We start from the raw sequence: 15,563 nt of genomic DNA, 5'->3' as shown, positions 1-15,563 counted from the left end.
AATAACCAAGACATAGAAGTGTCTGTCAACACGTGAATGGATAAAAAAGTTTTATATATATATATGTACACACACATACACACAGTGTGTAAAAAATCAAGAAACAGAAAGGTCAATCAAATAGATTTAGAAGGCCAGAAGGGGAACTCTCACAACCTGTACAGAGCCCAACAGGAATAAAGACTCCCCTTCATTCCTGGCAAGGACTCAGCCAATGAAAAGCCATGGACTCTGTTTACTACAGCCCTCCCATCTTCCTTTTTCCCGCCACTAACAAGTTCTCCTTCCTTTGCCCTGCATGGACTTGCACATGGCTCACAATGGTGGCAGATCCTGAACTGCAATTCTTTGCAAATAAACCAACTCTGCTGGAGAAATATCTGGCAGTCTGTTTGTTTTGGGCCAACAAATGGAATATTATTCAGCCATAAAAAAGAAGGAAATCCTGCTATTTGCAACAACATGGATGGACTGTGAGGGTATCATGCTAAGTGAAATAAGTCAGATGAGTACTACATGATCTCACTTGTATGTGGACTCCAACAAAACTGAACGCAGAAACAGAGAATAGATTGGTGGTGGCCATGGGCAGGGTTATAAATGAGTGAAGGTGGTCTAACAGTGCAAACTTCCAGTTATAAGATGAATCAGTTCTGGGGACTTACTATACAGCATGGTGACTATACTTAATACCATATTGTGTACCTGAAAGTTGCTGAGAGAGTAAATTTTAGAAGTTCTCACCACACACAAACATACACAAAGTTGTAACTATGTGTGAGGTAATGGATGTGTTAACTCACCTTTTCGTGGTAAACATTTTGCAAAATATACATATCTCAAATCATTACGTGTACACCTTAAACTTACACAATGTCAATTATATCTCAGTAAAGCTGCAAAAAGCCTTCCCAGGACCAGTAAAATAATTTCATAAGATTGTGGATCTCACATTTAGAAAGGGAAACTATTAATAAGAACAAAATGCTAGACTAGAGAAATAAAACCATTGGTTTTGCTGAAAAGAATATCTAACAAACACTATGCTATGGGGTTTACATGAGTTATCTCAATGAAAATGTATCGCCCATTATGGGTTCACACCACTATTTAAAAAACAAACAAACAAATAAACAAGAGGCTTAGAACCTATAGGGAACTTAGCCAAGAATCCGCAGATGGTGGGTGATACAGCCGGAACTCACAACTAGATCAGTTTGGCTCGAAGCTTCTTTCTTTCACCTTACTAGATTCTTTCTAATCAAGGGAGTGCTTTCACTGTTTCCTTAAGTATGATTATGTTGCTGGAATACATTTTGCTAAGAAAGCTCCAAATAACTTGGAAACCATGGCACAGTATGAGTGAGGTGGAGGAGCAGGAGAGTTTCTGGAAGCAGTATTAGTGCTGCAGGCAAAATGGGCAGAAGGAACCTTGGAGCCGAGCCTGGTGCTCCTACGCCCTCGCTTGAGAAGGCGGCGTCTTTTTGTTTGACAGGACCAGTGACAGGCACTGTCACAGGCTGAATTATAGGCCCCAAAGGTACCTGGATACCTTTCCAGTCCCTGAAACCAGTGAATGTTGCCTTACATGGAAAAAGGGACTTTGCAGATATGACGAAGTTAAGGATTTATTGAAATGGAGAGATTATCCTGAATTATCTAGGTGCCATGTGCTGAAAAATTTCCCCCAGGGCAGGTCAGTATTGGTGTGTTGGCTCTGGTCCCACCAGTTTTTCAGTTGGTTACAGAAAGGACCACTTTTTTTTTTTTTTAACACTCATAACATTAGTTATCTGAGCAAAAAACATAGAATGGCTACCCAATATTAGATGACTGTCTGAAGTAGCTTTGAAGCCCCATGTCAGAAGTGCTGGAGATGACAGAATGATGGATGCAGGATTTCCTTCTGGGATCATGTTCATCCATTTGCATTACCTGAGGCCCAAGGGTAGCTACGATCTGAACTTGGCTTTAGAGTTTGGACTCTCATAACGAGTAAATTACAGGTTCCAGAGTGACAGACTTAACTCTAGCATTTACTGTTCTACAACCTTGAGAAGCTCATTTGACCTCAAAAGTCTCATCTGTTAAAGGGGGAAAATAGTACTGAAATCAAAGAGTTGTTGTGTAGGATGAAGTAGAATAACGCACGTGAAGAACGTGGCCCAGGACTGACTTGGGGCGAGTACTCAGTAAATCTTAGCTCCCATTGCTGGTACTGTCATTCAGGGCTATCATTTCCTCCTTCTGCCCGGGACTGGTGCTTCAGGGAAGAGTGCCCTCTGGAGTTGTGCAGTGGCTCCGCAGAGTCAGAGGGCCACTCCCACTGGCATGCATGTTATTGCTGAGCAGAAAGGTGCTGTCCTTGCTCACCCGAGAAAAGACTTCAAGACCAGTCCCACCAAGCATCATCGCCCGATGGCTTACACTCTGTATGAGGCACCCATTCCAAGCAGATCGCCTCTGCCTCAGCAGAAGGACCAGACATAAAATAGTCCTGATCTAGAAGGCAAGTCCTACATGGTCTCCAAGCTACTTATCTTGACCCAAGAAGAATTCAACTCTAGGACTATGCCAGGCACCCTCTGGATGGGTGTCTTGTCCCCGCTCACAGAACCACAGCACTGTAAAAGCACAAAGGGTGATCTTACAAGTTCTTGCCCACTGAGCTCCTCCTTGTTCAGTCGAGGAGACAGAGGCCCTGAGAGTAAGTGACCTGCCCAGGCTCACACCAGAAATTGGCATCAGAGCAGGGATCAAGCTCCTAATTCCCTTCCAGGCTGCCTACCCACCTCTTCTATCGCTGATTCAGGTATAAACTCACTACTCTGCCAGGAGACTTCCATCCCAGCGAGGGCCAGGGGACTGCGCCTGCCCACAGAGCCTAGCTCTCACATACTGGAGACGGCAGCTCCCTCCTTGTGCAGTCTTGCTCACACACCCTCACTGTCCCCTCTTTCTGCCCCATGGACAGCTTTCCCTCTAGGTGGAAACAACAGTCTGAAACCCCCTCATGGCCACAGGGGCCGAGAGCAGGGGTGGGGATGGGTTAGGAGGACAGGGAAAGAAAACTCGGAGACTCGGGACTTATATGCAACTGGGCTCGGCGGGTCTGTTTCCCAAAAACCCTGAGCTACTCAGTGAAGGAAGTCACCGTTTGCTGCTCTGCCTTTCTGTCCCTTAGGACTATCAGTCAGGGCAGGAAAGGCCTTTCTTTCGAACTGCTCTCACCTACACTTCAAAGTAGGTATGTCTCTGTGGGTTAAGCGTTCGCGATCTTTGTAATCCTCCTTTAAAACGAGCGCCTCCGGCGCCAACACTGTGTCTGGGACTCCGTGCTCCCTGACAGAGGGCGGAGTGTCCGGGTGAGGAGGTGGCTGAGTAGGGCAGAGAAGGGGGAGGTGAGGGGTTTCTGAGGACAGGCTTCTGCTCTGAGCACGTTTGCTCAGAGTGCCCCCCGACATGCGGCAAGCTGCTGGATGATGTCCAGCCTCTGGACACACCCGGCATCTGGACAGTGGTGGCCAGAAACGGGGACGACCCCTCCTGCAAGCTGGCCATTCTCCTCAAACTTACGCCCCACTCTCTTCTGTGCGGTCAGTGAATCTCAGTGAGCCATTTCCTCCTGCTTCAGTGACATTCTACAAACCTCCTTTTCTGATACAAGTTTGAGTTAATTAAAAGTGGAAAGTTTGCATTGTGTTGTGTTGCAGGGCATTTCATGATCTAAAATGTCTGAGATAAAGAAACCTTTGAAATCACTCATCTGAGCAGTTTCAGAAGGGATGTGACAACCTCTGACACCCAGTCTTGTTTTCCTAGAGTGTTGTTACGTGGGTAGCTTGGTGGAGTTTCATTACATTTACAATTACTCTTTTCACCTTTACACAATGGTCTTTTGACAATAATTGCATAACCTTCTTGGGTTTCTTGTTCCTGGCTTGACAGCCAAATCTATGAGACTTTATTGATGTTTCCTAATTTTTAATCATTTTGAGGTTTGTGTGTAATCTGAGGCTTAAGGAAATTTGGTAATAATAATATCTTGCATTCCACTATTAAAAATGCCATCTCCGAGGTTACATGTGACTACATAGTCCTCAAACTCGAAGTATCTTCCCATTTTCTGTCAGTTGATGCTTGAAAATGACAAAAGACCCAAAGTAAACTGGCTGAAGCAAACATTGGAAAGTCTGAAAGGGACTTCAGGCATGGCTAGTTTCAGGAGCTCTAACGATGTCATAAGAGCCCAGTCCCTCTCCATCTCTCCCTCCTGCTGTCTGTGTTGGCTCTATTCACAGGACTATTCCCTCCAGGATTCAAGTCCAGCAGGAAAGAAAAAGCTTCTTGTCTGATCAACCTAACAGAAGTCTTAGGATCTGCCCTCATTGGACACAGTTAGTCTGCTTGGCAGTGTTATCCCTGAACACATCACTGTGGCTGTGAGGACTTCCTGCTGTGACTGGCTGAGCTTAGATAAGCAGATCAGTCTCAGAACTAGAGGTCCCATCAGTTCTACCCAAGCAATTTGTTCTGAGAATGCACGTGGAGGATTTCCTGCCAAAGAAACCCCAGTAACTGTTGGCAGAATGAGGACAAGAATAGATGCGGGAACCGCACGTGTCCACCACATTTGCCCCACTTTGTATGGCATTCAGTCTTGATGCCCTTGAAATTCTGTATTACTGTCTCCCCTCACTCCCTTTCTCTCTGACTGCTCCTCCCCTGTCTCCTTCTCCTCCTCCTCCCCTGTGAGGAAAGGGGTGGTGCACAGCTGTCCAATCCTATCCTCTTAATTTAACCACATGGACTTGAGACTCAACTTGCCTCTGTGCCCTTCCCCAGCCTGTTCCCTCACCTAGAACACCATCCCTCTTCCCACCCCTCATCTCTCCATGTTCATGTCCTCCATGTCCCAGTTCAAACACCTCTTTGTGAATCTTCCATATCTAATTTTCTTCAGGGCAGAAACAAACTCTTCTTAGGTGTGGAGAAAAAGGAACCCTCCTACACTGTAGGTGGAAATGTAAATTGGTGCAGCCACTATGGAGGACAGTATGGAGACTCCTTAAAAAAACTAAAAATAGACTTACCATATGATCCAGCAATCCCACTTCTGGACATATATCTGGAAAAGACAAAAACTTTAATTCAAAAAGATACATACACCCCAATGTTCATAGTAGCACTATTTACAATGGCCAAGACATGGAAACAACCTAAATGTCTATCAATAGATGAATGGATAAAAAAAATGCGTACACACACAATGGAATATTATTCGGCCATAAAAAAGAATGAAATAATACCATTTGCAGCAACATGGATGGACCTAGAGATTATCATATTAAGTGAAGTCAGACAGAGAAAGACAAATATATGATATCGCTTATATGTGGAATTTTAAAAAAAATGATACAAATGAACTTATTTACAAATCAGAAATAGACTCACAGACATAGAAAACAAACTTATGGCTACTAAAGAGGAAAGGGGTTGGGGAGGGATAAATTAGGAGTTTGGGATTAACAGATACACACTACTATACATAAAATAGATGAGCAACAGGGACCTACTATATAACATTGGGAACTATATTCAATATCTTGTAATAATCCATAATGGGAAAGAATCTGAAAAGAAATATAACTGAATCACTTTGCTGTACACCGGAAACTAACACAACAGCGTAAATCAACTATTCTTCAATAAAAAAAAGAAACGCTCCTTTTCCTTTAAACTCGTATCTTTATCCTCTCTCAAAGGTAGAATTTTCTGTTTTATATAGTTATATACTGAAATATGTACATGGGTCACTGTTGGCTCTTAGCTCCTTGAGGGCCAGAATGTCATTTTTCTTTATCACTTGTCCCTTTATCCAATCCCCCAGATGGTCAGTCCTTACAAAGCTAGTGTTCGTTGAATAAATTTGTATGGAACTTCCTATTTTATTAAAGTGTATTCACATCCATCAGAGCAAATCTGGAAGGGAAGAACAAGCACTGTCTCAGTTGTATATATGAGAAAACTGAGGAACCGAGAAGATAAAAGTTTAACTGAAGACCTCTAAGCTGGTTTTGTGGAAAAGCTTGGGAGCAAAATCCTAGATCCCTAGAATTTCCTGCTATTTCCAAGAAAAACTTGCTTGTATGTATTGTATTACTGAAACCTGGAGAGTAGTTGATACCCAATCATTTGAGTTTAAAAATTGATTAACTATTTCACTGCGAATTTTCCTGTTCTGTGTCTGCCGTTACTGGTATCGTGTGATGACCTGCTCCTCACATAGTTAAGAATATTTAAAAGGAAATCCAGCTTAAGTGGGTTCTCCCTGGCGTGGGCATTTTAATTGTTGCTGGTGGTGTCTCTCTGTCTCTCCCTCCTTTCCTTTTTCTCTCTCTCTCGGACTCTCTGCATTTTGGTAGAGACAGTCTTTATAAAGGGAAGAGATGAGGTGGATTTCTGTTCCCTTTCTTAAAGGAAGACAAACGTCCCTCACCTTTAAAGCTCTAAGATTTTCCCCTTCCAATGACTACGACCTGGATGTACCTGGATTCAGGGCGGCAGAACTTTTGGGGTCTGAAGCGCGCTGACCTCCGGCTCTGCCCCCGCCTCTCGGCGCAGGCCCCGCCCTGGGGGGGTGGAGCCGCCACCCCGCGGCCGCTTGATAATCCCCGAGCCGGACCCTGTGGGCGGTCCCCGGGCAGCTTGAGGGAGCGCGACCCCGCTTGCCCCGTCCGGCCCCGCGCGCCGCCCGCAGCGCCTGCTCCCCTCGCCATGGCGGCGCCGTCGCGGCTCCTGATCCGCGGGGGGCGCGTGGTCAACGACGACTTCTCGCAGGTGGCGGACGTCCTGGTGGAGGACGGCGTGGTACGGGCGCTCGGGCGCGACCTGCTGCCGCCCGGGGGCGCGCCCTCGGGGCTGCGGGTCCTCGACGCAGCCGGCAAGCTGGTCCTGCCCGGCGGCATCGACACGCACACGCACATGCAGTTCCCCTTCATGGGCTCGCGGTCCATCGACGACTTCTACCAGGGCACCAAGGTACCGCCCTCGCCGGCTGCCCCGCGGGTCGGGGGTCGGGGGCCGGTCAGGCCAGCTCGCGTCTGCGCCGCGCGGAGAAGGGCTGAGAGGGCGGGAGCCGCAGGGACCCGAGCGGGACTGAGGCCCCACGCCGAGCTCCCTTCCTCCAGGTGCCCCTCCTCGGCGACATCAGCCCGGCTTTGGCCAAGACGCCCCCTATCCCCTCCTTGGATAATTTGACAAGTTTAAGGCAACCTATTATTCCCTTACCTTCATTTCTGTACAGTCCCCGCCAATCCCCTCCCCGACATTTTCATTGGTGTTCTGTGGAAGTTCACAAGTCTTCCAAAATAACTGTAGACTTTTAAACAAATTGAAGTGTAGTCAGTTTATAATGTTGCCTCAATTTCTGGTGCACAGCATAATGTTTCAGCCATACTTGTACATGCATATATTTGTTTTCATAGTCTTTCTCATTATAGATTACTACAAGATATTGAATATAGTTCCCTGTGCTATACAGTAGAAACTTGTTTATTTTATATATAGTACTTAGTATCTACAAATCTCGAACTCCCAATTTATCCCCCTGCCTATAGACTCTTGGTTAAGCCGGCACTAACAGCCATTTCTCCTCATCTTCCATCCCCAGCCAAAACCAAATGAGAAATCCATTCACCTAGTCGTTACTGCCTTGACTCAGAAATTAGCAGTGCACGGTGGGTGATGGGGATGAGCGCACCATGTCCACAATGTTTACTTCCACCGGCCAACAGGAAAAAAGAAAACAAAAACCCTGATGGCGTAGGAAGATCAGATCACAGATGGTCAGGTGAGGCAGGCTTGGGTTTCTCTAGACATAAAGGCCTGGAGGCTCAGTCTATGAGAATAACCTTAAATGTATCTCCAAAGCTCCAGAAAACAAGATAGAAGATGAACAGGGCAGCCTTACAGGAACATAAAGTTAAAACTTCACATAGCTCTTCTGGTGAAGCCAAACCCGCACTCTCCTTGAGACTTGCGTTTGGACTTCGGTGAGAGAAACGGCTCCTTCCAAAGTGCAAGTATTGAGATCTTCAAGGTCTAAGCTCTTACTCAGGGATATGCGGGTTTTTCCTAGCGGGCCACACCTTGATGCGTGTGAACAAATCAGGCTATTTAGTTCCGGTACGGACTGTGCAAACTTTCAGAGCAGTTTTTACGATACATTGTTTAGCCTACTGATTTCTAACAGTTTTCCTCTCCCTACACCTCTGCTGCTCCACATTCCCCAATCCTCTCTGATTGACCACAAAGTTTAATGGGAAAAAAGAACAATTTGATGCAGACAGATGGACCTGGGGTAGGCTGCTCACGCCAACATTTGCTAAGTTTCCTCCTAGTTACTAATTATCAACCTTTATCATCAGGGCAATGGTCAAAGTCTTTTGTAGCAAAGAGCTGTTTTGAAGAGCATTCATTTTTCTCTTTTGCTAAAATGTGAAATTTGCTAAATGTTAATGCATTTATTTTGACATTTTAAATACATTTATTAGCTATCAAGCAATACATGATTATAGAAAATTAGAAAAAATAATAGGAAAGCAGAAGGAAAAGTGTTACCTATAATCTCCCACTTAATGACAACCAGTGTTTTGGTGTATTGTTATGGTTTTAATATGCTTTATTTTACATTGAGGTTGCACTGCACATGTGTGTCTGAGTGTGTGTACTTGTATGTGATATTTTGTAACGTGTTGTATTCAGTTATAGTACTTGCACTTTCTATTATCATAGACTCATCATTAACTGAGTGCATTGCTGATGACAGGGCATTGCACTGACACCTGCATTCAGCAAGTAGGGAGCTGCTATTGCTACGGTGAGTCGCCAGGCTCACCAGCAGCATTTCTCCTTCATTATTTCCCTTTCTCTCATCAGGGTTCCAGATGAAGCACTCAATAAGAAGGGTTGGAATGTTGGGGGAAGGGACATTCCTTCTCTTTCTTAAGATTATCTGTGCATACCCCAAGACCCTGGCAGGTGGTTCTTAGTTTTCTATCTGTTCTTGTTCCATTCTGGGATTCCAGTGTGGAGAGACTCACAATTCCATACTTAGAAGGCAAGTTTTTGTAGCATATAATGTTGTCAGCATTTGGAAGAACTTATTCACAGGTTGAATCTCTAGGCATTTCTATACTTAAGTTGTCAAACATTTAACAAAAACATGTTTTTCATGAGCTTAGGATCACACGCAGAAAATGATATGCTTAGAGATAAGGTCAAAGATTTAGCAAAGACTAAGTTCAGGTTGAAAATTAAACAGTACTTGCAAAAGGGCTAAATTGCAAAAGTCTACTTCAAAATTGGTTGGTTGGATCCCAGGAGATACCCACTTGATCTCCCCTATCCCCTAAACAGATGAGGCACCATAAAAGGGAACCAGACAAGTAAATACAGATAAACCTGAGTATTAAAGTATTGGCCTGAGTTGTGAAGGACGGGTATTATGGAGTTATTTTGCCTCCTTTTCCAGAGTCTTCCCAGTAATTCCCAAGGCAGTGCTGGTAGAGTTTCTGATTTGGGGAAACAGGGACAAAGAAGTCTTGTGCAAATGTTGGTCATATTATATGACTAAATTTGAAAAACATCTTATGAATGCTGTTAACTAACATTTACTTGGTCAAGTCCCTTCTGTATACTAGGCGCTGTGCTAAGCTGTGCATTGGCTTCCAACCATCCCAGGTACTGTTACCTGCTCTTTGCAATTGAGGAAACTGAAATATAAGTCACTTGCCCAAAGGTGCACACCTAGTAAGTGGCAGGGTGGCTCTTCAAATTCAGGACTACCTGACATCCCTAGAGCTCTTACCTACTTGATCGTTTTCCCTTCTGAAATGACTATTGAAAAAAGCATCTAATGTTTAGATTTGTCAGCGTGGCAGTAGGTGGATGAGAAAGTTGTGTAAGTAAAGTCCATGTTACTGTGCAATGTCTTTTCTCAAAGGCAGAGCAAAAGCATCCTTAAGAAATACAGTAGCCCCTCACCTTCCCAACGCTGGAGGCAGTTAAGATTGTCAAAGTAAACACTCATCACAGGGAGTAGGTTTGTGAGACATTTGTGCATGCATTTATAGCCACATCATCTCTAAGGGTGCAGAAATGGGTACCTTAAGTACAGAAAGCCATGGAGTAAGAATGATATATCATGCTTTCAGGAGATGGGCCCAAAAGGTTAGACCAATAGCTGTATACTTTCTGCAGGCACCAGGCTGATCGTGTATAATATCTGACAAATAGAAGGGATAATGTTTGTGGTATTGTGTGTATTGATCACTAGGTTGTGATAGAGCCCAATTTAAAAAAATGAAATATAGGTCAACCAAAGGTTACATATTTTGGAAATCGAACTCATGCCAGAGGTTGGTTTAAATATTAGAATTGATTTACTTAATTACAGGTAAAAGCTTTCCATCTGATGTAACTAATGGAAATAACATTCTGCTTTAAAGAATCATATTTCATTTTGTTGGTCTATGCTAGATATACAGTGGTCTTCCAATAATTCAATATCTGAGAGGAAAGACAATGGGATTTTTTTTATTCAAATTGGTATTGCAAATTAGATAAACTTGAAGGAATTATGACTTTGCTTTTAGTACATCCTGTGATAAGAGGGTGAATTACAAAAGCTCGGCCAGTTTTCAAATATATATATTTGTATTCAGACATATATGTAGCTTGGAGGGGGTGCACTCAACGTTAGAAACCTGGCAGCATCAGTAGCTGGCAAAAGGATTACTTTTTAAAAACTGGGAAAATGTGGAACATTTTTTTCTGTAAAGGACAAAAAGTCCTCAAAATTATCAAGAAAGAAAATTATACTTTGCTCTGAAACTTTTTGGTGAAATGCCATTGAGGTGATTACCTATAATAAGGCACTGGAAGGTGTATGATTAAGTACACATTTGTGGTTGTATTTATAGCCCTTCCTCACCTTGTAGAAGAGCTAAGATTCAGAAAACTTGGTTGCAGACCAAGTCCCTTTCTCTGTTGTTTGCCAGAGCTCCAGGATGGGTTTCAGAAGCTGTGGTGGGCCGACTGTGTGACCTTGGGCAAGTCAGTTCTTCTCTTGGGATTGTCGGCATTTCCTTATCTGTTAAGCAAGGCGATAGAACAACTTCGATTAAAAGATATGTTTTAAAGTAATGAAAAAATATGTACATATTCATCATTCAAGAAAATGCTAGAGCAGTGTAGTCGCTTAACATGTATTAGTTGAAGAAACTGCTTTCTTTTTAAAAAAAGGAAAATATGGAAGAGTATGAAGAAAAATAATACCTAAATGACCTATAATTTCAACATTTTGCCTTTAGCACTGTCAGATTTTTTTTCTTTTTGCGGGGCACATACACACATTTTTCCTTCTACTAAATTGTGCATGCCCTTTGGAATCAGCCTTGTTCTTTGAATCTTTCTGCACGACGTTCACTGCTGTCAGAGAACGTGATTTCCGTGGCCTCTTGTTCTCTCCAAGGCTGAGTTCCAGATCATTCTCTCTGGTCTTGGTATCTCTTCCGCATCAGGCTTCCATTTCTGCCTCTCTGCGGATGTCCCGCACATCCTCAACTTGGATGTCCCTAAGGCACCTCAGGCTTCAGGTGCCCAAGTTTATCCTTCCCTGCAAGCCCTCCACCCATTTTTCATCCTGTTTCTCATTTTGTTCATGTTGGACATTTTGGTGGTTTCTAGCTTTTTTTTTTGCTTGTGCATAACAAAGCTGGGATGTAAATCACACTCAGATTCTTGATGACTGACCAAGAAATCACCCCTCCGGCCTGAGCCAGTGAGTGTTAGCTACATCTTAAAGAAGTTTAACACATACATCCAGATTGTGCTTCAGGTTGTGCTTCCACCAGCAATACATTCTAATTTCCATCTCACTGCATCCTAGCTGATTGTGGATATCGACTTAAAAAAAAATCTATGGCAATTTAATAGGAAAAACATAGAATTTCTTAATGTTTTTAAACGAGAATTTCTTTAATTGCTTGTGAGTCTGAGCTTTGAACGTTCTTGGGTTAATAGCCTGCATGTTCCAGCTGTGAGAGCATATAATTCGATGATTTCCTTCAGTGGCTGTTTACTGATTACAGAGTTTATTTTTGGACTAATCAGAGGGAGAAAATAAAACCATCTCAAAGATTAATTTGAAACCACTTGCTATTTAATAGGGCTTTGGCCCTATTGAGGGTGTATTATGTGTTAGGAACCCTTTCACTCAACTGTGCAGAATCTGGGGCTTGCCTTCCTTCTGTTAGTTTTCATACTTGAGTGCTCTGTGCTTCTCCCTTCCACTGCTGTTTCCTCCCTCATTTACCTGGATTGAGTGTTTTCAGCATCTGATGGAGGTGGTCAGGAATTAAGGTTTCCTTGCCGTTGCTGTCAGGAAGGAAGAACTTTTCCTCTAACCTCTTAGGTTTAGTGTTTGGGGACCTAAAAATTAAAATGACAAAAGACAGATTAGCAAGAGAAAAGATAGATTTTTTTTTAATGGAGGTACTGGGGATTGAACCCAGAGCCTCGTGCATGCTAAGCACCCGCGCTCTACCGCTGAGACATATCCCTCCCACCTCCTTTTTAATGGATTTTAATTTAAAAAAAAACCAAAACTATCAACTCATCTACAAAACAGAAACAGACTCGCAGACATAGTAAACAATTTTATGGTTACTGGAGAAAGGGGGTGGGAAGGGATAGATTTGGGAGTTTGAGATTTACAAATGTTAGCCTATATATATATATAAAAATAGATTTTTTTTAAGTTTCTTCTGTATAGCACAGGGAACTATGTTCCATATCTTGTAATAACCTTTAATAAATTTTTTAAAGATAGATTTTTAAAATTCATGTACATTCAGCACAAGTTCACAGAAAAACGTGATTTAAGGAGGCAGTTAGAGTTTTGGACTTCTAGATACAAACTATTGTATGTAAAATAGATAAACAACATGATTCTATTGTACAGCACAGGGAACTGTATTCAATGCCTTACAAATGACCTATAATGAAAAAGAATATATATCTATGTATAACTAAATCACTATGCTGTGCACCAGAAACTAACACAACGTGGTAAATCAGCTATACTTCAATAAAAAAAGAATCTGGGGCTTCTGTACCACCTTAACAAGGGAAAAGGAGGGAGAGAAGGGCACTAATGGGAAAATAAATGACTTCTTAATAGGAGAAGCTGGTGTGGGGGAAGCGGATGGAAAGGACACTTATGGGAAAACAAATGACTTTTAGGAAAGACCAATGGGCTCTTAGGAGAATAGACGATGATGGGGTTTGATGACAAAGTCTATTTAGGTGTGGTGCGGGCTTCTAGTCTCAGGTGGTAAGAATCATCTTCCTGGAAGGGGATTTATGACAATTGAATTCTTTTGAGAGGCTCTGCTCTCAGGCAGACAAGGGAATTCGGGGAGGGGGGATAAAAAGCTTATTCTCAAATGCCTTCAGTGCAAAATGATTTTTATGCCATAAAAACATATGCTGGAGCCCATCACTGCCCTCTAATATGGAATAACCCTAAGCTAAGGGATTTTCAAGCTGATGGTTAGGTTCCATTAATTCAGTCAGCAAATAGTTCTTGGAAACCCACTAAGTGCCAGGCACGCTAGCTGGGGTTTTTGAGATGAAAACCATGGTCTTTGTTCTCAAGGGCACACAGACTACAGGTATATGGGCTCTAATTTATCTTGCTTTAATAATAAAGTATGTACCACGGACTTTTGGACTTGTAGACTTGACCCTTTGTGACTGTTTCAGAATGAACACTTGCAATCTGGCATTTTCCCTTGTGCTAAGTAACCAGTCATAATTGCTGGCATCACTGGGCTGTGTTTCTGGTAAGTGGGCTTCAGCAACTGCCCAGAGCCTGCTACTCAACACCGCTGTGCGCTAATTCTTTTCACGTGTCAAGTAACAACTGAGGGAGGACACTTTAACTTTTCATTTACATTTCGTTGCATCTAACAGAAATTGCATGTTACAGTGATAGTCATGAGTTCCTGAGCCCTGAGGATCTGTTCACACTTAAAAGCTTAAAATAAAACAAACTGTAATCACTTTTTAAAACAGGACATTATTGGAGGCACAGATAGAGAAATGGACTATAATTCTGTTTTGTTAAAAGTCCTAATTAACACTGATTGGGTAACGTGCTTGGGACAGAACGGAGCATTCAGCTTTCAAATGTGGTCAGAGTCTGTATTCCATGAACATTTTCATAGAAGGATCTCAGAAACCACGTGGCCAGAACTGGCTATATTTTTGAGAAATGAAATCTCACATGAATATGCCCAGCTTTCCCACTTTGCTATTGGAAAAGTGAACCATCCTAATTATTTCATCTCTTAATTTCTGGGGGAAATCCATTGGTCTCTCCTCCTTTATCCCTTAAACATGAAAGAATATGTAGGTATCAGGCACTGTAACAGGCACAGGGCATTTGGGGATGAAACTACATTAACTGAATCAGAATCTCTGGAGGACGGGATGGAAGTTCCCTTGGCCATGCCAGCGTGCAGCGAGGGCCAAGAGTCACTGGACTTGGTAGAGGAGGGGACTGGGAGAGAACGTGGGTGATACATCTCTCTGAGATGGAAAGGAACTCAGATCATGTAGGTCTTCATGGGCTGTATAATCATTGTTTTTCCTTTATCCTAAAAGCAGAGGGAAATCAACAGAAGATTAGAAGTGGCCAGCATGGCTGGGGGTGAGGTGACAATGAAGAGGCTACCTGCTCTAGCGCAGTCGGAAGATGAAGGTGGCACTGGGCAGTGCAGGTGCAGGGGCAGGAAGTGTGGAGACTCACGGAGTACGTAGGAGGCTGCCTGGCAGAGAGCACAGGGGACTTGTTGCTGATGGATTGGATTTGGTGATGTCGGGAAGAGAGGTAGACGTCAAGGGTGGCTCTCGAGTCTGTGGTTTGCCCAGTCGGATGGGTGATGGTATGATTAATATTTCACACTTGGGGAGGCGAGGAGACCAGTGTGCAGAGGCCTTGTGGAGGACATCTTTACAAAACTGGATTTGCTTCTGGAGTTGGAACATAAATTGGGATCATGAAGTTTGTTTTCATAAGTCTTAGTGACTATGAGAAAGCTGAAAATTCAGCCAAGTGTTTTTCTCCCTAAGGCTCCAATGTATCATTGGATTTCTTTTTGTTTTGTTTGGGTTGAGCAGGTCCTGTGATACACTTTAGTGAAACAAAGTCACTTTTTCCAGGATGAGCTTAGAAATGAAAATTCCGTGACCCCATAAAAAGGAAGAAAATGCTTGGGATGATTTCTTTTTTTTTTTTAATTTTTTTCTTTTTAGGGAGAGGTAATTAGGTTTATTTATTTATTTATTTTTAATTTATTTAATGGAGGTCCTGGAGATTGAACCTGGCACCTTGTGCATTCCAAGCAGGCATTCTACCACTGAGTTAGAACCTCCCCTCCCCTTAGGTGCTTTCACTGACGATTTGCAACCTAATACATTCTTCAATACAATCT

General features: G+C 43.0%; 1 protein-coding gene across 2 annotated transcripts in view; it reads left to right on the top strand.

Annotated features, from left to right (window-relative positions):
- The first annotated feature begins 6,681 nt into the window (after positions 1–6,681).
- DPYS (dihydropyrimidinase) overlaps positions 6,682–15,563 on the top strand; it is an 81,689-nt gene continuing 72,807 nt past the window's right edge. For both annotated transcript variants that reach the window (XM_074353226.1, XM_074353225.1), the window contains exon 1: positions 6,682–7,041. In XM_074353226.1, coding sequence (XP_074209327.1) covers positions 6,778–7,041 — 264 coding nt within the window. In that variant the 5' untranslated portion in view covers positions 6,682–6,777. The remainder of the gene's footprint in view (positions 7,042–15,563) is intronic.

This window comes from Camelus bactrianus, chromosome 25, assembly GCF_048773025.1.
Source record: "Camelus bactrianus isolate YW-2024 breed Bactrian camel chromosome 25, ASM4877302v1, whole genome shotgun sequence".
Lineage (NCBI taxonomy): Eukaryota > Metazoa > Chordata > Mammalia > Artiodactyla > Camelidae > Camelus > Camelus bactrianus.
Note: the sequence above shows the minus strand (reverse complement) of the source record. Positions and strands in the feature narration are given on the sequence as shown.